General features: G+C 44.4%; 2 protein-coding genes across 5 annotated transcripts; one reads left to right on the forward strand and one right to left on the reverse strand.

Annotated features, from left to right (window-relative positions):
• Positions 1 to 231: 231 nt before the first annotated feature.
• LOC118357466 (APOBEC1 complementation factor-like) lies at positions 232 to 9,813 on the forward strand. Of its 4 annotated transcripts, XR_008078585.1 has the most exons (13): positions 232 to 390; positions 2,965 to 3,108; positions 3,625 to 3,759; positions 3,851 to 3,981; positions 4,200 to 4,438; positions 4,677 to 4,841; positions 4,955 to 5,052; positions 5,328 to 5,607; positions 6,335 to 6,552; positions 6,752 to 6,888; positions 7,805 to 7,941; positions 8,033 to 8,165; positions 8,489 to 8,635. XR_008078585.1 is itself a non-coding variant. In XM_035734593.2 (12 exons), the coding sequence occupies exons 2-12, from the start codon at positions 3,010 to 3,012 to the stop codon at positions 8,638 to 8,640; spliced, it is 1,791 nt and encodes a 596-aa protein (XP_035590486.1). In that variant the 5' UTR covers positions 232 to 390; positions 2,965 to 3,009; the 3' UTR covers positions 8,641 to 9,813. The 4 variants fall into 4 exon arrangements, 3 of the variants coding, with proteins under 3 accessions (XP_035590486.1, XP_035590487.1, XP_035590485.1); XM_035734593.2 differs by lacking the exon at positions 8,033 to 8,165 and having other exon boundaries at positions 8,489 to 9,813; XM_035734594.2 differs by lacking the exon at positions 8,033 to 8,165 and having other exon boundaries at positions 6,359 to 6,552; positions 8,489 to 9,813.
• A 324-nt stretch (positions 9,814 to 10,137) lies between these two features.
• asah2 (N-acylsphingosine amidohydrolase 2) lies at positions 10,138 to 27,569 on the reverse strand. Its single transcript, XM_035734591.1, has 21 exons — positions 27,416 to 27,569; positions 26,780 to 26,921; positions 26,440 to 26,546; positions 25,973 to 26,116; positions 25,495 to 25,671; positions 25,161 to 25,288; positions 24,941 to 25,018; positions 24,641 to 24,761; positions 22,135 to 22,260; positions 21,859 to 21,948; positions 21,402 to 21,506; positions 20,732 to 20,813; positions 20,121 to 20,236; positions 19,838 to 19,932; positions 19,502 to 19,541; positions 12,287 to 12,385; positions 12,105 to 12,200; positions 11,856 to 12,008; positions 11,678 to 11,734; positions 11,482 to 11,570; positions 10,138 to 10,505 (listed from the first exon to the last, which is right to left on the reverse strand). The coding sequence occupies exons 2-21, from the start codon at positions 26,910 to 26,912 to the stop codon at positions 10,307 to 10,309; spliced, it is 2,235 nt and encodes a 744-aa protein (XP_035590484.1). The 5' UTR covers positions 26,913 to 26,921; positions 27,416 to 27,569; the 3' UTR covers positions 10,138 to 10,306.
• Positions 27,570 to 27,580: the final 11 nt, after the last annotated feature.

Here is a 27,580-nt window from a genome sequence, read left to right on the forward strand (position 1 = left end):
AAATAAAATAAAACCTTTGAATGAGTAGGCGTGTCCAAACTTTTGACTGCTACTGCATTCTTGAGTCAAAAGTTATGGTTAATACCGTGATTTAATATGACTAAAAATAGTCATGTTGAATTGAGAGTATATAATGTGGTGTTTTAGTTAAGTGAGCAGTGAGTCTGTGTCTGTCCCTGGTCAAAGGGCTCCTCTCTCTGCAGGCAGAGAGGCAGAGAGAGAGATAGGGCTGGTTAAAGTTTAACCCTGCAGGCTCATAAAGCAGCTGGGGGACAGTGAACCTTTGGAGTTTGATATGATGTGATGACAGAATCACCCCAGTGACACGTTGCTAAATTCCCCAGAATGAAGGACTGAGTCTTCCGGGTGTTGATCTCTGGAATTGCTCAGGTAAGCTTAGCTCCCTAACTCTTCCTGATTGTGTGTCTGCTGCTTTGGAGTCTTGTAAAAAAAGAAAAAGCTCCCCTTGGAGATCTGCTCTCTGCACTGAGGATATTGTTCATGTGACAGATCTAACTGATCAACTGTGGTCAAATGTTGTGTTGGGTGACTCGTATGGTTCTGAGGACACGGTCGAGGTAAGAAAGCAGGAGGCAGGCATGGTTAGATGGTTTCATGTAGATGTTTGGAAACAACTTTGATTCAACCAGTGGGGTGTCATTTTCTGTTAATCTTGTTGATGTTGAAGGTGTCACATGTGTGACATGCCTGGCGGGGGAAAGCCACGTTTGAAATAGTCATTTTAATTCAGTCATTTATACTTTTGTAGCCGGTCTACCATTTTTATTTGTCAATTGATTCCAGGACAGTAAGGGCATAGTATACACAGTAGGGCACTTACAGTTTCAGATAAGACAAACAGATTAACAGTAGCTCTTTCAACTGAAATGTAATCCTATTAAATACACCTACCACTTCCTACCACATACATACCGTAAGGTATGGTATGTAGGCCAGATTCCAATGAACATATGGGACCTTAGTCATAGCTCCATTTTAAATTTGACGTCCAGTAGAAACAACACATTAAACAACACATCAACCCAGTAAACATTAAAGGAGACTAATCTCAAAAGGAAAGATAATTCATAAAACGTGTGACTAATGACTCCAAAAGGGAAATGAGTCTGAACTATTTGATATCATTTCTATTATAAATCTTTTTGGACTCATTTCTCCAGCAGCAACAGCGGCCAACCCAGTGGCCTTCAGCCCTGTGTGTATTTAGTCTCAGTCAACAAAGCTACTAAAAGCAGGTACTGATCACTGCCAGATAAGCCTCCGTCTAGTTATCTTGTTTACGCAAACGGTAACCAGGCTATCGTGAAGAGAGCCCCAGACAGAGTGAGAATAAGAGAGAGAGAGAGAGATTGTAATGGAGTTCTGTGGTATTATGTCCACTCAGGCCTTACCCTCATAACAACGCCTTCTCTCCAAGCCACCCAGAACAGAAATAGAACCTAAAGACCGTTTTCCTCCCCAGGTGTTTACCTAGGCTTAAAGTGGCACCCGCGTAACCCAATACCTCATATTTGACAGTAGAGATTCATTGAAGGTGTTTCTTGGTCAGGGAATAGAAGAGTGATGTTGCCATGGCTGGCTGCCTACGCTAATGTTGTGCTAGTGAATGATTAGGCAATAACTCATCTCTCTAGACACCGGCCTGGAGAGTATCATAATGGCAGCTAATACTGAATTCACAGATTCAAATAAATGACCTGGGTCCCAGTATTGTTACTGATGGCAGTGTGAACAAACAATCTGAAATCTGAAATGAGAGAGTGAAACCATATCACCTCTGGCTTGACTGTCGTGAATGACGGTGCTCGACTCAAGAGCAGGTCTACTCCAGTATTTCATATTTTGCCTGGTGTCTTGACATTTACAACAAAGCCTTCCAGACAGCCATTGAGGAGAGTGATGAGGAGTGAACTGTGAAAACAAAGACATCTGTGGGCTTGTGTGTGTTGGCAGAATTCACTTTCTTAAAGGAGAGATTGGCTTGACTGTATTTGGAAACATTTCAAGGTGAAAAAGACAGTGTGTGCATGATATCATAATTTCCATCACGATTGGCACTTGAGAACGTTTGAAGATTGTTTGAGTGGCCGTCACCCCTCACGTACCCTTTGACCCCTTCTGAGTGGAGCCTTGTCGTCACTAGCAGGCCTCTCTTTGATCCATACGTGTAGAAAGAAACAGAGACAATCAGGATGGAAATGATTGCAACACTCAGAGTTGCCTTTTTACTGTATCTTCCTGATGAGTTAATCAACCTCTTACCAACAAAAGGGGATTATCTTGAAGTAGCCTATAGTATGCTAGTGTTGGGCGTCTTGTGTCTTGTGATTGGCCATTGAAAATCAAAAGGCTTGATGAAGGGACCCTTATTCAAAGCTGTTGCATAAATACTTCATGTATGTCTTATGTGTCAGTACATGAGTGTGAGAGAGTGGGGTGGAATAGATTGAGACAAAAGGGGGCTCAGTGGGGGTCTGCTGTTCCTGTGTTTGGCTGAGTTTCGTTAATAATTACATAGCTGTCCTTGACAGGGAACTGAATGAAATAGGCTTCTCTTTACATGTCGTCATGACATGAAGCAATGCCATTAGTGCACAACAGCTGAGTACATGTTGGAGGTGCTATTCGGCCAAAATCAGACTTGATCATTCTGTAAAGGCAATCATTCTGTAAGTGCAATCATTCTGTAAAGGCTAAAGTGTACTTATGAGCAAATGTATCTCACAATACAGAGCACAATTGTCTTGCTATATGTGGAATACATTACCGAAGGTCTGAACCAGTTCAAGAGTTTATGCCTAAAAAGTGAAAATAGTAACAAAAGAAGGCTCAGGCATGGTAACAGTGTGATTTGGTGACCTACTGAGCTCCAGTTCAGTCGGGTAACTGTATGGGTTGTTCAGCGATGTCACTGATGTGTTCTGCATTGTGATTTAATTTCAGTGAGCACCCCTAATTTTGCTGATTTATCGCTGACAATCGCTCTCAATGGAATCTAATCAAAAATCCGGGGATGGACTGACGGGCATGCAGAAAGAGGTGCCGCTGCGTGCACTCATTCAGCGCACGGGATACCAGTTATTGCAGGTAGGAACCAGACCCCAATCATTTAGGGCTTTCACCCAGTATATGACCAATGCACAGTGTTGGATACTATCATATGGCCCCCGCACAAAAGTCATCCTTCTTTATGGAGTTTGTGTGTAATGTGAGGAAGTGGGGCTCTGATCAAATCCGTCGCCTATCCATCAGCTTCAAACCTATTTTCGCTAGGCCTCGGTCATGACAAGTGATAATGGGGCACCACCCTGTGGTGGAAGAGACAAACGACTGGATCCCTTTGGCCGTTATTGCTGCAGTCTGGCCCCTGGCAATTGAATTTGATTGGTGCTTCTACAGCTCATACTTTATTGCTATGTGGATTGTCTGGGCAATTTGTGCACAACTACAAGATCATACCAAATGAAGATATCAGGGAGATTTCTATATGAATGCTCAAATCTCTCATTTGGAATGAAACCTGGTTTACAAAAGGGCTTTGAAGTGGTAGGAAATCCTCACAAACCCTGTGCTATTGGTTACTCATTCCAGTTGTGTCCACAGGAGAATGGTCAGAGGAGGTACGGCGGGCCCCCTCCAGGCTGGGAAGGCCCTCCCCCAGAGAGGGGCAGTGAGATCTTTGTGGGGAAGCTACCCAGGGACCTCTTCGAGGATGAGCTGGTCCCCCTGTGTGAGAAAGTAAGAGATGTTTGCCCACTTAAAACAGTTGCCAAAGTGTAACCTGTTGTATGTCCTTGTTTTAAAAAATAAATCCCCTTTCTATTCACAGTTTGGGAAGATCTATGAGGTTCGGATGATGATGGACTTCAACGGCAATAATAGGGGATATGCATTTGTTACCTTCACCACCAAAAATGAAGCTAAGACCGCCATGAAACAGCTCAATAACTATGAAATCAGGTAAGCAATCACATGACACAAGGAAATTAAATGGAGAAAAAGCCCTGTGTCGCCTAATGGTCAGCTACCAGAAACATATGCCTGAGTCATGGAAAACTCATTGCAGGACTACGAACACTCTCTTCATCAGCATACAGCAACGATATCGGATTTCATTGTGTACATCGTTGACAAACTAAATCAATCTTCACATTTAATTCAATCTGTTTACTCTACAGGAACGGAAGACTCCTAGGAGTGTGTGCCAGTGTGGACAACTGTCGTCTGTTTGTGGGGGGTATCCCCAAATCCAAGAAGAGAGAGGAGATCCTGATGGAGATGAAGAAAGTGACAGATGGGGTGTTGGAGGTGATTGTTTACCCCAGTGCTGCGGACAAGACCAAGAACAGGGGCTTCGCCTTTGTGGAGTATGACAGTCACCGCGCTGCAGCCATGGCCAGAAGAAAACTATTACCAGGTACTGGACCCTTATTTCATACAATTAACAGTCATAGTACTGAGAATCAGTCAGTCAGTCTAATCGGTCAGTCAGTCTAAAAACAGCATCATTGTCACATAATCCTATGGAAGGATATAGTGTATCATATTGGATCATGATAACTTGGAGACTTTTGACTGTGAAAACCAATTTGGGTCTTATGACTCTGGGTGGTCTGATTGGCTGAAATGTTGAACTTCCTGATCTTCTTCCCCAGGGAGGATCCAGCTGTGGGGACACGCCATTGCCGTGGACTGGGCGGAGCCTGAAGTGGAAGTGGACGAGGACACCATGGCAACGGTGAAGATTCTCTATGTGAGGAACTTGATGCTGGCTACTACAGAAGAGACCATTGAGAAGGAGTTCAACAGTATCAAACCAGGCAGGTTCAGTTACAGTACAGCCGGAGAGTGTGTCACGTTCAACAACGAGTTTCTGTATGTGACTGTGTGTTGTAATGGGGTTGATAAGCGGATGCATGTTAACGATCCACAGGTGCTGTAGAGAGAGTGAAGAAGATCAGAGACTACGCCTTTGTCCATTTCACCCAGAGAGAGGACGCGATAAGCGCCATGGACGCAGTGAACGGAAAGGTATAATCTCTCGCACTTTCTCTCTTGCGGGCCTCTCTCTCTCGCACTGGTCCATCCCAGGACATGTAATGTTATAACAACACGTGCTTTTATCTAAAGTGACTCCCAGTTAACCATACGCGCAATATCAATACATGCAACACATGTGGGAATCAAACTCACATCAGAATCAGGCTGCAACCACCAGAACCAAGCAGTATCACACAACAATGCACGATCCAGCCACCAACCATCCTCTACACTGAACAGTTCCTAAATGTCAACTCCTCCTCTAGCTGGTGGATGGCTCACCCGTGGAGGTGACCCTGGCCAAGCCGGTGGATAAGGACAACTACGTGCGCTACACCCGGGGTACAGGTGGCCGCGGTGGGACCCTGCTCCAGGGGGAGTACACCTACACACTTGGCCAGGTGTATGATCCCTCAGCAGCCTACCTGGGTGCCCCAGTGTTCTACGCCCCACAGGCATATGCTGCTATTCCTAATCAGTTCCGCTTCCCCAGTGCCAAGGGGCATGTGGGTGGCCGTGGCCTGGTGCGCACACCCTCGGTTAGAGGTGGGTACCCTCTCTCTGCTTCTTCTCCACAATCAGTGAGACACAAATATATGTGGCAATTTATCTACCAATCTTTGTCTTTGAGTACCTGACTTGATCAATGCTATCTGCTATAATCACTTGAGAGATCCAAATCCAACCAGCCTCGATGGGTAGATTCCAACATCAGCACTTCACTGAAAGATTCAACTGAAATGACTTTGGTCTAAATTGCAATGAATGGTTTTAATCAACAGCATGTTCTAAAATACTTCAGTCAAATGTTAAACAAGGCTGGAGCCAAATACACATTTTGCAATGATACAGTATATTTTCTTTCATTTATGTCTATGTTTGATCTCCTAATAGAGATAAGTTACCCATTTTCATGCATTTAGCACTTTGCTGTACTGCTTTATTTATAGTAGTAAGAGATTTGGGATGTCTGACTGTCATTCAAAATGTGCTCTCCATGGCTGCATATTACAGTCTAGTATGACAAGTGCGATCATTCAATTAAGTTGGATTTGGGGGGAATTGAACATGTTGAAAATGGAATCATTGAAATGAATGACGACCAACCAAAAAAAAAAAATCAAAATAACGCCACAGCTTTAAGCGGTGAAAATGAGAATCGCTGTACTGTGCCGGCCTGGATGACACCATAATCAGTGTTTACATCGTCTTGATGGCCCCCAGGTGATTTCTGGTGATTTTGATTGGATTTAATGCCTTCTTGCATTCCTAGAAATTTACATGAATGTACCTGTAGGGGCAGCAGGGGTGCGCGGAATGGGTGGTCGCGGATACCTTGCCTACGCAGGTGTAGGCCGAGGCTGTGCCACCTACCAACTAAAGACAGACAAGCACCCCGACGACAAGCTCTTTGACCTGCTGCCGGGCATGGAGCTCACGCCCATGAACCCTGTGTCTATGAAGCCTCCCGGTATCAAACATGCGCCACAGGTACACACCTCCCGGACGAGGCAATGAACTGCATGATGAGGAACAACAACAAACACACACAGGCACCCACACACTTACTTATTAGCCCTAAATAAGGTATTCAGAATTCTGCTCACTCAATAATTGAATGTTGCAGAAAAACAATGTCATATCATTGATTGATCTATGGATATGTGTTGATTCGTATACCATCTTCCAGATCTTGGAGGATGTGTGTCAGAAGAACAACTGGGGGCAGCCAGTTTATCAGCTTCACTCTGCCATTGGACTTGATCAAAGGCAACTGTTCCTCTACAAAGTCACCATTCCGGCTCTGGCCACCCAATACCCTAATGTGTAAGAAACACAGCCATACTTTGGAGTCTACTGTACACATCAGTTATGTTTTCAGTAGTGGCTTCCTATATCGAAGGACCCCTTTGGATAACATAACCTTATAAAGAAGTTTAAAAAAAAAACATTTACCAAATCTGTGTTTTGGATGTAAATGGCATGTTACAGAAGTGCCCAAACACTTTCTTTGCGATACCACTTGGTTTTGAGAAACGTAATCCAACAGCAATAAAACTCTTCGTGCTCGTTAAGAAGTTGCAAGGGCACAGATAAAACATGAGCAAAGACTCCAAAAAAAAAAAACGTTGTCATTTTAGAAACGGCAACGCTCTCAGTATAGCGATGCAGGTCTTTAGATGTCGTACACATGAAATTGTGTCATTCCCAACTTTATCCGCAACGGTATATTCCATGTCAGGCATGTGGCGCGTGCGACTCGAGCGATACTTCTTCCGTGTAGCTCGCGCATGAGCACACAGAAAGGTAGGCTCTAGCTCCTGGGAGGGCAACTCCAGTCCTCCAGGGCCTGATTGGTGTCACACTTTTTCTCCATCCCTAGCAAACACAGCTGATTAATCAGATTGCATTCTAAACTGAAGATCATGATTAGGTGATTATTGGAGTCAGGTGTGTTAGCTGGAGCTGGGGTAAAACTGTGACACCATATCAGGCCCTCGAATGACTGGAATTGCCCACCCCTGCTATAGCTCGAGACACACGACATGTAATATAACGTTGAAGATAAAGATTGTAATGACACATCCGCTGAATAAGCATGAGGAAGTCTATTGCTAGTGGGGTCAATTTCTAAAGCCAAGTGAAATCGTAAAAAGAGCAAGTGTCTGGGCTCTTCTATTACATACCATTTACATACATACAACATCAACTTCTTTAACCGTCTCTCCCTTCTTTCATCCAGGCATCCGTTCACCCCAGCCAAGCTGTGTATTGCTGTGGATGAGGCCAAGGTTCATGCTGCGGAGCATGCCCTGCAGACCCTGGGGCTGCAGACAGAGGGCGCTGAGGCCTCATCTGCAGCAGTAGCTGCATTCCCAGGTATGTTGTAATTTAAATGTTTATTTTTGTACCTTTTATTTAACAAGCCAAGTCAGTTAAGAACAAATTCTTATTTACAATGACGGCCTAGGAACAGTGGGATAATTGCCTTGTTCAGGGGCAGAAGGACCAATTTTTACCTTGTCAGCTCGGGGATTCCATCTAGAAACCTTTCGGTTACAGGCCCAACACTCTAACCACTAGGCTACCTGCCTCCCCCAAAGGTCAGTAAGACTAACCATCATCCAACCCTCTCTCTAGAGTAGGTCGCTAGCCTAGAACCACATAATGGTATACACTACAATACATGGTATACACTACAAATACTAACCAAACCAAAAGGCTCTCTGGCCTTCACTGTGGCAACCCGTGGAGACGGTTATGGAGTGTTCTAAGTTCTAGTGCCATCCTGGAACCTCATTAATGGCATATTCTGGCAAGTGCTAGTTTGTGATAGGTTCTAGAAAAAAACGTATCATACAGACACAATAACAGTAAGATATGAGATTAAACCATTTAAATGTACGTCATTTCTCCTGATCTGCAGGTTACACAATAGCGAACACCTCAGCCTCAGTAGCTGCCTCCCAGCTCAAACAGGCTGTCTCCTTGGGCCAGGACCTGACAGCATACGCTACCTACGAGGGCTATCCGGCCTTCGCCGTGGCAACCCGTGGAGATGGTTATGGAGTGTTCTAAATTCTAGGTATATACATTCTCAGTCTGTGTAAAACTTATGTAGTATCCATTATGTCAATTTCATTTGATTGTGTTGATCTATTTAGTGGTAGAGGACCAGAATTAGATGTTGTAGAGTTAGCAAATTGTCAGAAGTAGATTGTTTATGATACATTTGATCATTATTTTGACAGCCAATTATTTTTTTCCCTAATCACCTTTTCTATGACACAGTTGCTGGTTCATAGTGACGGACTAGTGACTTCCTTTGACCCAATAGAGGTTGTAGTGTCCCTTTCAAGTTTGTTCAATTGTCCCTAAAAGTCTTTATAGTTCCTCATAAATTCATTGATAGAAGTAGAGTTTGCAAATGTCAGGAATACCATTTCTGCCATGGTTTCAATGGTGACCTTTACTTTCTACCTAAATCTCCTGCGGGTGCCTTTTGATGTTGTTGCACAGTTGTACATTGTTAGACTGAAAAAACTGGTTCAGCCACTTTTGATGGTGAGATGTGTGAACAAGGGTTTTTTTCTTTCCTGCTATTTGTGTCTCAGTATTTCCAAATGCATACACAGCATGTGTTTCCCTCTCTTTTCCGATGTTATAGTGTGCAGAAAGCGAAAACCATCCACAAGCTGTGAAGCTGAACTGCCTATTTTAATTTTTGAAGGTTGTTGTCTGTGGAAGTCTGTGCAAACGTGTCTGTTTTATCCATGGGATATTTATTGTCAAAATGTCTGATTTTACATTGGAGTGTTAGCTATGGACGATCATCTTGAACAGAGATGGACGTCATTCTGTTTGGCTTATTTCCCTTATTACCTTACACCCGACCTAGGTTTGTGAACATGGACGTTGGGAGTGTTAACACACTTATCAGGGAACGAAACGACACTGATAAATATGATAATGCCGAAGCAGTGACAGTATTAAAGTGTGTATAGCACTTAGAATGTATTTTTATACCAGAAATCCAACACTATTTGTATAGTTATATTGTTTTTGGATATTTCAAAATTCTCTGTGCCTCAATAATTTATCTGAAATCCCATAAAAGCAAATGATAAAGGGTTGAAATGCAAATCTGAAATTTAAGGAGAAATTTTGCGAAACTACATGTGGTACTGCTTGGGTAATTAGAAAGTGTCATGAACTGCAATTGCCCATGATGAATAAACCAACTGCATTTTGCGAACTGCTTTCTTCACTTTACTACAACCTTTTCTCTCTACATATGACTAAGAAATGTGTCACAATACTTCAAATCCTTTCATTCTATTAAAGAATCAGGACTGCACATAATGACATACTAAAAACATGTGAATAAACGGATCATAGACAAATTATTTTAAACTTCCATGGGAGATGAAATATAGACGAGCACTGAAGCTGCTCTCATTCAAAACCACACGTATTTTCCCCTCACACCTTGTAGAGTGTAGTCCCCGTTTGGCACATGGGCTATTTGCACGTCAACCCAAAGGCCGGTTTTGTTTTTGAAGCATGGGTCTCGTGTAATGCTTTAGCATGGGTCTCGTTTAATTAAAGCTTTAGTACTGTACATGCATTGTGTTACATTGAAATAGAGAACATACAATATTTATCATATCAGGGCCACTGGAAGTGTACACTATCGTCTGCCTTATTTCCACTGCTGGTCTAGTCGTATTCAAATGATCAGTGGTTAGTAATTCGACTTTATTTTGGAGACTCTGAAGACATCCGACACACCCTCATAGGCCATGATCACAGTCTCTAGGAATCCCTTCCGCTGTTTGTAGTGTCCAAAGTGTCGAATCCTGTAGGAGCCAGCCTGGGCTGACAGAGGGATGTGCCACTCAATGGTAGCATTGCTCTCCGCTCCATTCTTCACCCAGTGAAACCTATTGGGAAAGGAGACGAGACAATACAAGAACACGGGGGACATGAGTGGTCAGTGTCACCCTCCATTCACACCCTCCATTCGAACCCCCCCCACCCCCCACCTCCACCCCTGATGTCGTCCGGATTATGTTGTCTGAGCTGCTCAAAGAGACTGACCTCGTTACTGTCACACAGATATATATCAGGCTTTAGACTCATGACCACACCATGGAGGTCAGTGGAGCAATGCAGACCCAATTAAACTAGGGTTGAATCTAACCCTAATTGGGCTATACCACCTCTAAAGACCACCCCCAAGCAATCATCCTGCCCAACCTACCAATGCTCCTCTCAAAATACCTGTTATGATTGCAATTAACGTCGCAGCCGAACTCTGCCAACGAACGACCAACTCGGCCATCAACAATCAAAATACACTACATCCTTATGACTTCTTTAGACACATCTTGTGCGTCATTGTGAACCTGGATTTGAGCCTGTGTTTAACGGGATACTGTGAGATTACCCAGAGTCAGATGAACTCTCTGAGTGCAGTATGGAGGAAGATAGTGGTAGTTTTGCGAGACAACTAAGCCAACGCTAACTAGCATTAGCACAATGACTGGAAGTCTACAGGTACAGTAGCAATGCCAGCGTACTAGTAGACTTCCAGTCGTTGCGCTAACACTAGTTCGCATTGGCTCGGAAACTACCGCCAACTTCCTTCATACTGCTCAAGTTCATCTGACTGGGTAAGTAGAATAGCCTGTGTGTTAAGCTGTGGTGATAATCAGATACAAGGTGCTGACTCAGCACACCATTATCAACGAGTGGTCCTTGAAAGATAAGGCCCGATGTGAATAATGCCCAAGACAAAATAATCAAATCGAACAGATAGTTTTCCAGGTGCCGTTAATTATTACAGAGGCCATTAAAAATGGATTGGGTCTGATAGAGTGTTTATGAAATAAGGAATTTTAATGAACAGTGCTCTACCTTGTCTCCCAAGAGGCATCTGTGTGAACGACGTCCCAGTGTGCTGTGCTGTTATGATACTTTTCCACGGTAACAAAAGTCTTATCCCTCTGAAATTACATGGTATCAGTGATGTGCTACATACTATACAACCAAGGTATCTAAAGAAGCATAATGCCATCAATGATACTAGTTAAGTGTAAGATTGCGGCCTCACAATGTCTTCTGAGTGTCTTGGATTCCCTGCAACAAATGTGACAGAAGCAACATCCCCCTACAGGAATACATTAACATCACTTGAACTGGATTCATATGCTGAGGAGATTCAGTATTGATGTTGTAAACACATTTTTTTTAAACATCAGCTCATAGCATTTTGACCAAGTCAGACTTACAACCGTGTACTCTGGGTCCACTCGCTCTAAAACCTCTCCAAACGTGGTGTTGATTGGCTTTTTGTCTACAGCCGCAGCAGGAAGCAAGCTGAACAGCTGACTGTCCTTGAAGAAAGGGGGCTCGGGACCCTTGGGCAGCTCCTGCTCTTTACCCTGTGAGCATAGGAGAAGTTGAAATACAGTAGGCTGGAATAGGACATTCACTGTGACAGGAGCCGGTACATGTATTGTACAGTATGTGGTCCTCACCTCTGCAATGGCCTTGGCCAGGCCCCTAAACTTCTGAATGTATGCAGAAAGTGTATGAGGCCCGTAGATGGTGGAAGCTCCTTCATAACGCTGGATCTGTAGAAAAAAATACTCCTCAGTGTCTATGGGCCCTTTTGTGATCAGTGATTTGATACCGCTCAAAATCGCTTGTTCTCTCGTACCTGGTACTCCTCATAGGTGGTGATGTAATGAGTGTAGATGTTGCACAGGCCAGCGACGACCACCTCAGCGTTACTGAATGTTCCCTGGGCCTCCAATTCCTGATCAACAGACACATACACAAGGATCATGTAGTTCACAACGATGGGGCTGAAGTGGAGTAGGTTGAGAGCTTCAAGTTCCTCGGTGTCCACATCACTAAGGATTTAACATGGTCCAAACACACCAACACAATTGTGACGAGGGTACGACAACGCCTCTCCCCCTCGGGAGGCTGAAAAGATTTGTCAAGGGCCCTCCGATCTTTAGGACCTCTATACCAGGCGGTGTCAGAGTATGGCCCTAAAAATTGTCAAAGACTCCAGCCATCCAAGTCATAGAATGTTCTGTCTGCTATCACATGGCAAGCAGTACCAACAGGACCCTGAACAGCTTCTACCCCCAAGCCATAAGACTGTTAAATAGTCAGTTAAATAGTTAACCAAATAGATACTTGGACTATCTGCATTGATCCTTTTTGCACCAACTTTTTGGACTCATCAGTGTCACATACACTGCTGCTAATGTTTACCAGTGGAGGCTCCTCAGAGGAGCAAGGGGAGGACCATCCTCCTCTGTGATTTTAATACAAATTAAAATGATTAAAAACATTAAAAAAGTGATCATTTTTAGATAAAACTATAGTAAATACATTCATGTCACCAAATAATTTATTAAAACACACTGTTTTGCAATGGCATACAGTAGCCTCAACAGCCCTCTGTAGCGTAGCACCATGGTGTAGCCAGAAGACATCTAGCTTCCGTCCTCCTCTGGCTACATTGGCTTCAATACGAAACCTAGGAGACACATTGTTCTCACCCCATTCCATAGACTTACACAGTAATTTACATTTACATTTTACATTTAAGTCATTTAGCAGACGCTCTTATCCAGAGCGACTTACAAATTGATGCATTCACCTTATGACATCCAGTAGAATAGTCACTTTACAATGGTGCATCTAAATCTTAAAGGGGGGTGAGAAGGATTACTTATCCTATCCTAGGTATGACACGGGTGACATCGGACAGCTAACACGCTCCTCAGGGCGAATGCCTCCACTGGTAATTATGACAACTTCCAGAGGACGTCCTCCAACCTATCAGAGCTCTTGCAGCATGAACTGACATGTTGTCCACCCAATCAAAGTATAAGAAAATTAATCTCGTACAGAAAGAATAAGCTACAGCCAGTAGCTGTAGCTAAAAGCTTATATAAATCATTCTCTCTACTATTATTCTGACATTTGAAGTCGGAAGTTTACATACACCTTAGCCAAGTACATTTAAACTTTTCACAATTCCTGACATTTAATCAGAGTAAAAATTCCCTGTAATAGGTTAGTTAGGATCACCACTTTATTTAAAGAATGTTCAATTTCAGAATAATAGTAGAGAATGATTTATTCAAGCTTTTATTTCTTTCATCACATTCCCAGTGGGTCAGAAGTATACATACATTCAATTAGTATTTGGTAGCATTGCCTTTAAATTGTTTAACTTGGGTCAAACATTGCGGGTAGCCTTCCAAAAGCTTCCCACAATGAGTTGGGTAAATTTTGGCCCATTCCTCCTGACATAGCCGGTGTAACTGAGTCAGGTTGTAGGCCTCCTTGCGCGCACATGCTTTTTCAGTTCTGCCCACACATTTTCTATAGGGTTGAGGTCAGGGCTTTGTGATGGCCACTCCAATACCTTGACTTTGTTGTCCTTAAGCCATTTTGCCACAACTTTGAAAGCTTGCTTGGGGTCATTGTCCATTTGGAAGACCCATTTGTGACCAAGCTTTAACTTCCTGACTGATGTCTTGAGATGTGCTTCAATAATATAATAATAATAATATATGCCATTTAGCAGACGCTTTTATCCAAAGCGACTTACAGTCATGTGTGCATACATTCTACGTATGGGTGGTCCCGGGAAACGAACCCACTACCCTGGCGTTACAAGCGCCATGCTCTACCAACTGAGCTACATCATATATTATTATTATTATTATTATTATTATATCCATATAATTTACTTCCTCATGGAGCCATCTTTGTGAAGTGCACCAGTATCTCCTGCAGCAAAGCAGCCCCACAACATGATGCTGCCAACCCCGTGTGTCACGTTCTGTACATCGTTCTTATGTGTTTTCCTTGTTTTAGTGTTGGTCAGGACGTGAGCTGGGTGGGCATTCTATGTTGTGTGTCTGGTTTGTCTATGTCTATGTTTGGCCTGATATGGTTCTCAATCAGAGGCAGGTGTTAGTCATTGTCTCTGATTGGGAACCATATTTAGGTAGCCTGTTTTGTGTTGGGTTTTGTGGGTGATTGTTCCTGTCTCTGTGTTTTGCACCAGATAGGGCTGTTTTTGGTTTTCCACGTTCACTGTTTTGTAGTGTTCATGTTTATCCGTTTTTGATTAAACATGAGTCAATATAACCACGCTGCGTTTTGGTCCTCCTCTACTTCACCACAGGAAAACCCTTACAGAATCACCCACCACAACAGGACCAAGCGGCGTGGTAACGGGCAACAGCAAAAACAGCAGCAGGAGAAGGAACAGAGGCAGCAGCAGCAGGAACAACAACAGCGAGGTCAGGATTTCGGGACATGGGAGCAGAATCTGGACTACACAACTTGGGAGGAGATAGACAGGTGGGCGGTCGACCCAGGGAGAGTGCCGGAGCCCGCCTGGGATTCGATGGAGCAGTGTGCGGAAGGTTACAGGAGAATGAGGTTGGCGAAGCAAGCACGGCGGCGCGGACGGAAGCCCGAGAGTCAGCCCCAAAAATTTATTGGGAGGGGGCACAGGGAGAGTGTGGCAGAGTCAGGAGTCAGACCTGAGCCAACTCCCCCTGTTTACCGTAAGGAGCCATGGATGGAATTGGAGCTATCGGCGAAGCTGAGTGCTGAGTCTGAGAGTGTTGAGGATGTATTGGACAGAGTAGAGAGAAAGCTGTTGGTTTGGCATAGTATGCACGGCATTCGCCCTGAGGAGCGTGTTAGCTGTCCGATGTCACCCGTGTCAGTTCCTTGTACTCAGCCTGAAACGTGTGTTGGAGTACACCTTCACAACCCAGTGTGTCCTGTTCCTTGCACTCACCCGGAGGTACGTGGCCCGGTACCACCAGTGCCGGCTCCCCGCACCAGGCGGTTTCTCCGTTCCATCAACACAGGTGCTCCCGCCTGTCCGGCGCTGCCAGAGTCTCCCGCCTGTCCGGCGCTGCCAGATCTCCCGCTCCTCAGTCCAGAGGCACCAGCGCTCCTCAGTCCAGAGGCGCCAGAGCTTCTCTGTCCAGCGCGGCCAGAGCCTTCCTCCTCTCCAGCGCAGCCGGAGTCTCCCGTCTGTCCGGCGCTGCCAGAGCTCCCGCCCCTCATTCCAGAGGCGCCAGAGTTCCTCAGTCCAGCACTGCCAGAGCCTTCCTCTCCAGCGCCGCCAGTGCCGCCAGTCTGCCGAGCGCCGCCAGTGCCGCCAGTCTGCCCCGCGCCACCAGTGCCGCCAGTCTGCCCAGCGCCGACAGTCTGCCCAGCGCCGCCAGTCTGCCCAGCGCCGCCAGTCTGTCAGGATCAGTTAGATCCGCCAGTCAGCCAGGATCCACCAGTCAGCCAGGATCCGCCAGTCTGTCAGGATCGGTTAGATCCGCCAGTCAGCCAGGATCCGCCAGTCAGCCAGGATCTGCCAGTCAGCCAGGATTCGCCAGTCTGCCAGGATCAGTTAGATCCGCCATTCAGCCAGGATCCGCCAGTGTGCCAGGATCCGCCAGTGTGCCAGGATCCGCCAGTGTGCCAGGATCCGCCAGTGTGCCAGGACCCGCCAGTCTGCCAGGATCCACCAGTCAGCCAGGGTCCGCCAGCCTGCCAGGATCCGCCAGTCAGCCAGGATCTGCCAGAACTACCAGTCAACCTGGATCCGCCAGAACGGCCAGTCAGCCAGGATCCGCCAGTCAGCCAGGATCCGCCAGATCTGCCAGTCGGCCAGGATCTGCCAGGATCTGCCAGTCGGCCAGGATCTGCCAGTCGGCCAGGATCTGCCAGTCAGCCAGGATCAGTTAGATCCACCATTCAGCCAGGATCCGCCAGAAGTGCCAGTCAGCCAGGATCTGCCAGTCGGCCAGGATCTGCCAGTCGGCCAGGATCTGCCAGTCGGCCAGGATCTGCCAGTCGGCCAGGATCCGCCAGTCGGCCAGGATCCGCCAGTCGGCCAGGATCCGCCAGTCGGCCAGGATCCGCCAGTCGGCCAGGATCTGCCAGTCAGCCAGGATCCGCCAGTCTGCCAGGATCAGTTAGATCCGCCATTCAGCCAGGATCCGCCAGTGTGCCAGGATCCACCAGTCTGCCAGGATCCGCCAGTCTGCCAGGATCCGCCAGTCAGCCAGGATCTGCCAGTCTGCCAGGATCAGTTAGATCCGCCATTCAGCCAGGATCCGCCAGTGTGCCAGGATCCGCCAGTCTGCCAGGATCCGCCAGTCTGCCAGGATCCGCCAGTCTGCCAGGATCTGCCAGTCTGCCAGGATCCACCAGTCAGCCAGGATCCGCCAGAAGTGCCAGTCAGCCAGGATCTGCCGGAACCACCAGCCAGCCAGGATCTGGTAGATCCATCAACCTGCATGAGCTTCCTCTCACTCCTGAGCTTCCTCTCACTCCTGAGCTTCCTCTCACTCCTGAGCTTCCTCTCACTCCTGAGCTTCCCCTCGGTCCCGAGCTTCCCCTCGGTCCCGAGCTTCCCCTCGGTCCCGAGCTACCTCAGTCCAGTGGGGCCCATTGTTAGGTTTCCTAGGCCAAGGTTAGCGGCGAGGGTCGCCACTCAAGGGACACTAAGGAGGTGGACTAAGACAATTATGGAGTGGGGTCCACGTCCAGCGCCAGAGCCGCCACCGCGGAGAGATGCCCACCCAGACCCTCCCCTATAGGTTTAGGTTGTGCGTTCGGAGTCCACACCTTGGGGGGGGTTCTGTCCATCGTTCGTATGTGTTTTCCTTGATTTAGTGTTGGTAAGGACGTGAGCTGGGTGGGCATTCTATGTTGTGTGTCTGGTTTGTCTATTTCTATGTTTGGCCTGATATGGTTCTCAATCAGAGGCAGGTGTTAGTCATTGTCTCTGATTGGGAACCATATTTAGGTAGCCTGTTTTGTGTTGGGTTTTGTGGGTGATTGTTCCTGTCTCTGTGTTTTGCACCAGATAGGGCTGTTTTTGGTTTTCCACGTTCATTGTTTTGTAGTGTTCATGTTTATCCGTTTTTGATTAAACATGAGTCAATATAACCACGCTGCGTTTTGGTCCTCCTCTACTTCACCACAGGAAAACCCTTACACCGTGCTTCACGGTTGGGATGGTGTTCTTCGGCTTGCAAGCCTCCCCCTTTTTCCTCCAAACATAACAATGGTCATTATGACCAAACTGTTCTATTTTTGTTTCATGAGACAGAGGACATTTTCCAAAAAGTACGACCTTTGTCCCCATGTGCAGTTAGTTGCAAACCATAGTCTGGCTTTTTTATGGCGGCTTCTTCCTTGCTGAGAGGCCTTTCAGGTTATGTTGATATAGGACTCGTTTTACTGTGGATATAGATACTTTTGTACCTGTTTCCTCCATCATCTTCACAAGGTCCTTTGCTGTTGTTCTGGGATAAATTTGCACTTTTCGCACAAAAGTACGTTCATCTCTAGGAGACAGAAATACATATCACCTCCAATTGACATGTCAATTAGCCTATCAGAAGCTTCTACAGCCATGACATCATTTTCTGGAATTTTCCAAGCTGTTTAAAGGCACAATCAACTTGGTGTATGTAAACTTCTGACCCATTTTCTTTATTTATTTTACCTTTATTTAACCAGGCAAGTCAGTTAATTACAAATTCTTATTTTCAATGACGGCCTAGGAACAGCGGGTTAACTGCCTGTTCAGGGGCAGAACGACAGATTTGTACCTTGTCAGCTCGGGGGTTTGAACTTGCAACCTTCCGGTTACTAGTCCATCGCTCTAACCACTAGGCTACCCTGCCGCCCCACTGGAATTGTGATACAGTGAATTATAAGTGAAATAATATTTCTGTAAACAATTGTTGGAAAAAGGATGAACAAAGTAGATGTCCTAACCGACTTGCCAAAAGCATAGTTTGTTAACAAGAAATTTGTGGAGTGGTTGAAAAACGAGTTTTAATGACTAAGTGTTTGTAAACTTCCGACTTCAACTGTATGTTGCAAACTTTCATTCATATGCTAGGTTGTAGAAATCTCATGATGGGTATCGGGAACATTAGAGTATCATGTAGTAGCCGAAACCTATCGATGTTACATTGAGCTGGTGAATGGAATATGAATGACAGTCATCCAATATGCTGTAATATAATTTAAAAAATATTGGCCTCCCTAATCTTGAACGGCCCCGTCCACCCATGCTGTTTACCATCCTAGTTATAGTGCATTCTGAAAGTACTTAGACCCCTTGACTTCTTCCACATTCTTACTTATTCTAAAATTGATTAGATTTCCCAACCCCTCATCAATCTACACAAAATACCCCATAATGGCAAAGCAAAAAAATGAAATATAATATTTACATAAGTATTCAGACCCTTTACTCAGTACTTTATTGAAGCACCTTTGGAAGCAATTACAGCCTCGAGTCTTTTCGGGATGATGCTACAAGCTTGGCACACTTGTATTTGGAGAGTTTCTCCCATGCTTTTCTCCAGATCTTCTCAAGCTCTGTCAGGTTGGATGGAGAGTGCCACTGCACAGCTATTTCCAGTGATGTTCAATCGGGTTCAAAAAGTCAAGGGGTCTGAATAATTTCCGAATGCACTGTATATGTACACATCCACCTCAATAACCCCGTACCCCTTCACATGGACCCGGTACTGGTACCCCTTGTATAGCCAAGTTATTGTCACTCAGTGTGTATCTATTATTACATGTTTTACTTTTCTATTATTTCTCTATTTTGTTTCTCTCTGCATTGTTGGGGAGGGCCTTAAGTAAGCAATTCACTGTCAGTCCAAACCTGTTGTATACAAAGCATTTGATTTGATAAAATGTGATTTGTGTGACATACATTCATATTTAAAACATAAAGAATGCTAACAGAATATTTGCCTTAATGAGTGAGTGTGCATGCATGTGGTGTGTGTGCGTGTGCATGTGTGTGTGTGCCTACATTTGTATGTGTGTGATATTTGATTCTCACCTGCTTGACTGCCTCTCTTATCCTCCTTCCTGACATCGTGCTGCAACACAACGGGTCAACAGAATTCAATCAATGTCTTTTAACACGTCAGCTAAACAAACACTGTCTGTTTTGTGTTGTGTGTTCTCTCTAAAGGTTGACTTGCATTGTTCTTTCAATGTGCGCCTGAATGCGTGACCAGCAACCACAGAGTCACAACCTGTTCCATCTCAAGTCCAACTCTAACTCATTGTTGCTTAATCACATTTTCCATGGAAGCATTGTGAGGAGAATCTAATTTGGGTCTATTAGGGTAATAAACATTTTTAAAAACTACAGACTGTAGTGCAAACTCACGTCATTTCTCCAGGGATAGCCACAATGGCCACAGGTCCTATGGTGATGATCTGAACGTCCACAATGCTTGGGTGCCAGGGGAGGGGCCAGGTCATCTAAGGCAGAGAACGACACGGTTACTGTCACATCTCACCGATGGTGACATCATGTACCGTACATTGACACACGGCTCTGGCTATGGAAACCCAATTTCCCTACTGTACCGCCACAGTTCAAGCCCATGGAAAGTCTTTGGCCGCACTTGGACCGCAATGGAAAAAGGCAGAAAGAGAACAGTGCCCACCTCTCCAGTGCTAAAGAGAATAGGTTTGGGTTGGTGGCAGTCCTGCGTCTCATTGGAGGGAGCTCCAAGCAGTGCATCTCTAATTCCGTCCCAAAATGGGTCACCCTCAACAGCCCCTGGATACATACATTTCAGAACAATTCAGTACATTGAGGGGTGAGTATCTCAGTGACAATTATCTTAATATAGTACAATAATATACATTGAGTGTTCAAAACATTAGGAACACCTTCCAAATATTGAGTTGCACCTCAATAACGTGGGGGCATTCCACAGGGATGCTGGCCCATGATGACTCCAATGCCACAGTCGTGTCAAGTTGGCTGGATGTCCTTTGGGTGGTGGACCATTCTTGATACACACGGGAAACTGTTGAGCGTGAAAAACCCAGGAGCGTTGCAGTTCTTGACACTCAAACTACACTTAAATACCAATACCAAATGCCAATACCAAATAGCAATCTACACTGATTGAAATGGATTTAACAAGTGACATCATAGCTTTCACCTGGATTTACCTGGTCAGTCTATTTCATGGGAGGCGCATGTATTACTAATGTTTTGTACACTCAGTGTATAATGGACAATAAAAAGCAGAGAAGGGTTTCTAACCTTGTGTGAAATTGAGGTCGCCTCCTCCGTCTGTAGTCCCTGCGGCGAAGCTGTGGCCCAGGGCTGGTTTACAGGTTCTGCCCTGATTGTGAGAGACAAGCGTGGTCAGAATCACAAAATTCAATACATATTGTATCAAAATGAACTGGGTCAAACTTCTGTAGTTATAATAATTAGAATAATAATAATACGGGTGCTTATATTTATCCTATTTCATACATGTACAAGAGTGTATTAATACGCGTGTGTGAATTGAAAATGTGTTTTTTTGCACATCCCAACTCTTCCTGAGACACCCTTAGAGAGTGGGATCACGTCCAGTGTCTGCCATAATCGACGGCGACCCTGGAGCAATTAGGATTAAGTGTCTTGCTCAAGGGCACATTGGCAGATCTTTCAGTTATATCACACTGCAGTCGACATCAGGGAATTATATTATCCTTGAAAGTACTTCCAGCATTATCTCTGATGTTGATAAAACAAGGCACCATAAAAGTCAATACCTAGAACATCCTCTTAGTGTTTCAAGATAAAGAGTGAGGCAGAGGTGAGAAGTTGAATCGAGGGCATTCTTTGTTACTTGCGACACTCTTTTTGGTTTGGCTCCCTGTGTGCTCTTACAGGTTTAGAGGTTAGGTTTAGAGTTAAGGTTAGGGTTAGGGTTTCTCACTGTGTGTGTAGAGTTTAGCTGGACGGTCACGTCAGTCATATTCACCCACTGATGGGCTGCATGGAGGGGCCCACGAACCTCCTGTCTGGCCTTACCATACAGATCCTTTAGGGGGCAGACAACAATATAACAGGCATTTACAGTTTAGTCATTTAGCAGACACTCTTATCCAGAGCTAATTAATGCTAACTTAATTAGCATTAAGTGCCTTGCTGAAGGGCTGATCGACATGTTTCGCCTAGTCTGCTCGGGGATTCGAACCAGCAACCTTTCGGGTTACTGGCCAACGTTCTTGACCCTTAGATTACCTAGATATGAATCACCAACTCAACTAATCCCTTGATGGAGAAGATAAACATCTATCCATGTAATTGGTTTCTCAGCAAGGCAAAGTTGTTTCACAGATCCTGGATTTAAAATGGGCATATCACTCATAGTGACCTGTAAGATGTCTTACCTTTGCCCTTTTGAAAATGTTCTCTCCTATGATCTTGGTGTTGTTGAACATGTCAGATCCTGCCGGACCCAGTGCAACACACATTTTTAGCTGGGAAAAAATCACACAAGAGGTGGTGTACACAGGTTGGAGCGGTAGTGTTTTTTTTTGCTATGGATTCTATGCGAACATAAACTCTGAATTTGCACTGAACGTAAACATGCTGATGCTGTTCAGTAAACGTCTGATGCAGTATTCCATGGAGTACTCCTATTGTTTTGTGTCTGCCGTACACACCCCTCCGATGGGACAGGAGCTGTTGAGGTAATCACAGGGGAGTCCAGTGTTGGCACAGAATGGCCCTCTGATGTTTGGGCTGGCGTCTCCCAGGTTAGAAGAGGCAAAGGCTGCCACAAACGGCCCCTGGAACAAGACACAGTGTCACACATACAAATGGAGTAAGGCGTCCTTCATATACAGTACCAATCAAAAGTTTGGACACACCTACTCATTCAAGGTTTTTAAATTTGAAAAAAACTATTTTCGACATTGTAGAATATTAGTGAAGACATCAAAACTATGAAATAATCACATATGGAATCCTGTAGTAACCAGAAAAGTGTTAAACAAATCCAAATATATTTTTGATTTTTCAAAGTAGCCACCCTTTGTCTTGATGACAGCTTTGCACACTTTTGACATTCTCTAAATCAGCTTCACCTGAAATGTTTTTCCAACAGTCTTGAAGGAGTTCCCACATACAGTGGGGCAAAAAGGTATTTAGTCAGCCACCAATTGTGCAAGTTCTCCCACTTAAAAATATGAGAGAGGCCTGTAATTATCGTCATAGGTACACTTCAACTATGACAGACAAAATGAGAAGAAAAAAAATCCAGAAAATCACATTGTAGGATTTTTAATGAATTTATTTGCAAATTATGGTGGAAAATAAGTATTTGGTCAATAACTAAAGTTTATCTCAATACTTTGTTATATACCCTTTGTTGGCAATGACAGAGGTCAAATGTTTTCTGTAAGTCTTCACAAGGTTTTCACACACTGTTGCTGGTATCTTGGCCCATTCCTCCATGCAGATCTCCTCTAGAGCAGTGATGTTTTGGGGCTGTTGCTGGGCAACACGGACTTTCAACTCCCTCCAAAGATTTTCTATGGGGTTGAGATCTGGAGACTGGCTAGGCCACTCCAGGACCTTGAAATGCTTCTTACGAAGCCACTCCTTCGTTGACCGGGTGGTGTGTTTGGGATCATTGTCATGCTGAAAGACCCAGCCACGTTTCATCTTCAATGCCCTTGCTGATGGAAGGAGGTTTTCTCATTCATTCTTTCCTTTACATGGATCAGTCGTCCTGGTCCCTTTGCAGAAAAACAGCCCCAAAGCATAATATTTCCACCCCCATGCTTCACAGTAGGTATGGTGTTCTTTGGATGCAACTCAGCATTCTTTGTCCTCCAAACACGACGAGTTGAGTTTTTACCAAAAAGTTATATTTTGGTTTCATCTGACGATATAACATTCTCCCAATCTTCTTCTGGATCATCCAAATGCTCTCTAGCAAACATCAGAGGGGCCTGGACATGTAATGGCTTAAGCAGGGGGACACGTCTGGCACTGCAGGATTTGAGTCCCTGGCGGCGTAGTGTGTTACTAATGGTAGGCTTTGTTACTTTGGTCCCAGCTCTCTGCAGGTCATTCACTAGGTCCCCCCGTGTGGTTCTGAGATTTTTGCTCACCGTTCTTGTGATCATTTTGACCCCACGGGGTGAGATCTTGCGTGGAGCACCAGATCGAGGGAGATTATCAGTGGTCTTGTATGTCTTCCATTTCCTAATAATTGCTCCCACAGTTGATTTCTTCAAACCAAGCTGCTTACCTACTCATTATCTGTATTAATGGCACCTGTTTGAACTTGTTATCAGTGTAAAAGACACCTGTCCACAACCTCAAACAGTCACACTCCAAACTCCACTATGGCCTATCTTGAAGATTCAGTCTTCCCAGCCTGGTGCAGGTCTACAATTTGGTTTCTGGTGTCCTTTGACAGCTCTTTGGTCTTGGTCATAGTGGAGTTTGGAGTGTGACTGTTTGAGGTTGTGGACAGGTGTCTTTTATACTGATAACAAGTTCAAACAGGTGCCATTAATACAGATAACGAATGGAGGACAGAGGAGCCTCTTAAATAAGAAGTTACAGGTCTGTGAGAGCCAGAAATCTTGCTTGTTTGAAGGTGATCAAATACTTATTTTCCACCATAATTAGCAAATACATTCATAAAAAAATCTTACAATGTGATTTTCTGGATTTTTTTCTCTCACTTTGTCTGTCATAGTTGAAGTGTACCTGTGATGAACATTACAGGCCGCTTTCATCTTTTTAAGTGGGAGAACTTGCACAATTGGTGGCTGACTAAATACTTTTTTGCCCCACTGTATGTAAACAGTCTGAAAGTTTTGATTTTGTTAAAGTAAGAAAGAAATCAAAGCTCAGCTCTCGAATGATTGTGGAGAGCTAGGTTTAGTCAACTTGCTTAACGGAGAACTGCATTAACATGATTTAATTACAGAAGTTAAGTTTATTACACATTCAGCCCAAAAGTGCAGAAAAATAACATTTAGATTGTCTCTGTTTATTTGTTCCACACAGGCTCTCAACAGACTCGAGTCACTCTCCCAACACACACATTCAATCATTCTGTAGTTACAATGGGGAAACGGCCAACAGCCACCACGTCTCTATTATACTAAATATGAAAATGTTGACTGGACAAGGATAATGAAACCTCACCTCTCCAGGCAAGAAGCCAATGTTCTTTTCCTGCTCCAGTAGGTAAGAGGCATAGCCCATGTTATCACTGCTGACCATCTGATTGGTGTAGTTCATACTGACGGCATGGACAGCGAACCAGCTGAAAGTGACAGTGCCATATGTCAATGGGTCTGATAAATGTGAACCAGCGGGTCAGAGGGCCTCAAAGACATCTCACTGACATTCTCATAAGTCGTTATAGCCAGATTTTGACCACAACAGGCCACAGGTTGGGTTTGTATGATGCACATAAGAGGTGGAAACATGTTTCTTTTTTACCTGAGCATGCCCATACCATCTCCATCCAGGTCTGTGAACTTCAGAAGTGTGACCTGCTTGTCTGTGTTGGATTTATACCTGTAAAAGGTTGTATGATTGAGAGTCTACAATACAAATCCATTTCTGAAACATTCATTAATATGAACAAGCCTGGTCTACAAGCTATATCCTGTATTTATACTTTGTGAGCTACTGTATGAAAAAAATGGTACAAACATACTTGTTCCTCTCCTCTGCAGGGTTGTTGAGGTAGGAGTGAGGACTTCTGTTTAGGTTGCTCTCCTCAAGCTCTCCTTTGCTCATGTAGATTCTCCCAGGTTTTATACTCCTGTGTGCTATATCAATGCTCTAAGTGGACACAAGGTTTTATTGTCAAACTGCAAACTCCAACAGCATTTTCACTAGTTCATCCATTTTATTGTATTAGATACCGTATATAGTGAAGTAATGCAACTCAAGCACTGTAATGCATAAAACATGATCAATAGTCAACTTGAGGCAGTAAGATAAATGGATTTATATATTGCAGTCAGGAGTGACATAGGGACAGGCACCTTGACAATTCCATTGACGATGGCTTTGATGGAGGGTTTGATGTAACCTTTACTAGTGATCATGAAGAGGGTGTATTGGAAGTACCCACCCAGACCAGAGTGTGTGTGGGTGCCGCTCAGAATCACGTTGTCCTGTCTGTACAGGATACCATATTTCACCTCAAGTTCCTTCAGCACCTAAAACGCATTGCATTGGATGAGACAACACTGACTACTAATTCAAACGTATGCATTTTTTGAGTGTGTTTTATAGTGCATTTGCATTCTCCATTTCCGTCAGCCTCCTCCTTGATTCTGAAAGTTGATAGAGCTTAACGTGTGTGTGTGTGTGTGTGTGTGTGTGTGTGTGTGTGTGTGTGTGTGTGTGTGTGTGTGTGTGTGTGTGTGTGTGTGTGTGTGTGTGTGTGTGTGTGTGTGTGTGTGTGTGTGTGTGTGTGTGTGTGTGTGTGTGTGTGTGGTTCGGTATACTGTAGCTCACCTCCAGCCGTAGCCTCTGAGAGACCATGCCGATGTCAGCTGTCACAAACACCACCCTCTTGCTCCCATTATCCACAATAAAGGCCCTGCTGAAGAGGCGTGTGTGGATACCCGCAGCAGTCTGCTCCAAGTTCGCATAGCCCATCTGGAATGAAGATATACCATTAACTTCCCTGGTTTATGGCATTGTAAGTGCAAACTGTAAACAAATAAAAAATGAGGACTTCTTATCACAGATCTTATCTCGTTTTCTAGTCATAAATGCTATCACAGATTCTTATCAGGTACTTCTCAATGTGGGTGGGTCAATCTCGGGCCACATCTCCATGATTAAAGATTTGTCGCCATACAAGAGACGCCACTAGTGTAATGCAAGAAGCATGCGTGACGTTTTGTGAAATAGTCAAGAAAATACCCAAATAAATAAAACTTCAGTTTCGGAGTCCTGAAAGGACCGCTGCCACTCACCAGGGGGACATCCCCAGGGGGTCCTGTGCAGTCTGCTCTGCCCACCCCTATGAGGTATGGGTTCTCATGTGGTCCTGCAGTAGGATTTACTGTAGGCTCTGGTTCCTCTGTAGTCAAAAAACATTACACATCAGTTTTTCATACCATCAAAAATAAACACGTTTCTGAATTAGACTTTTAGAAATAAAAGGAATTAAGATTTCAATTTTTGACAGTCATGTGGTCAAGGAACGTTTACTCGTATTCGTAAATAAACAACATGATACACCCCTGCTATCTCGCACTGAAATAACAAACTGCCCACATGAGCAAAAGCAGGCAAGCGGACATGAACTCTTACGCAATCGGTCTTCCCAGTGGACGGCCATGACTGAGATGAGCCCCACAGACACTGCGGTCATGACCACAAACAGGACCATGAGGGTGACTTCGAGGGTGCTCAGGCCACAGCACACTGTTTTCCCCCGAGCCATGGCCCAACGCTAAGCATAACAGACATGGTGGTAAGAATGTTAATAGAGGCACTTCTTAAAAATGTGAGAAGTGTTTCATGAAAGAAAGTCATTCAGCTTAAATCTTGATATAAGCACACTAATGATACGAAATGTATTAGAAAATTATTGCAAATAGAAGAACGAAACGGTTATTGAAAAACTGTTTATGCTGCATCGTTTCATTCCGTTTTTTGCATGGATTTATTTTGCAACTGGACAGAAAAGTGTAACCTGTCTAAATTGACTATATTCCACAAGCACTCACAACTGTTGAAGCTCCAATTCTTTCTAATATTGAATGACATTCCAAGATAACAACGGTCAATAGCAGAATAATTTCTAGTTCATTGCAGAACGACACGTCATAGCACACCACGAGAGCATAACGGGTGTTTGTCATGGAGTAGAAAATGCCGTTACCCATACATAAGAATTCCATTTCAACGTAGCAAAGCAACAAGGTAAAAGCATGTCATACTCACGTATTGTTTACACGCTCCTTGAGCGATGGATCAATATCTTCAGGAGAAAAAGACAACACGGATGGAATTGTGTCTAATAGACCGAGAAGGTTATAGTGTACAGTCCTGAAACAGAGGTAATATATGTTTTTTTTTACAGCCTGTATTGAAAACAACCCAACAGTA

The sequence above is a fragment of the Oncorhynchus keta genome, chromosome 24 (genome assembly GCF_023373465.1).
Source record: "Oncorhynchus keta strain PuntledgeMale-10-30-2019 chromosome 24, Oket_V2, whole genome shotgun sequence".
NCBI lineage: Eukaryota > Metazoa > Chordata > Actinopteri > Salmoniformes > Salmonidae > Oncorhynchus > Oncorhynchus keta.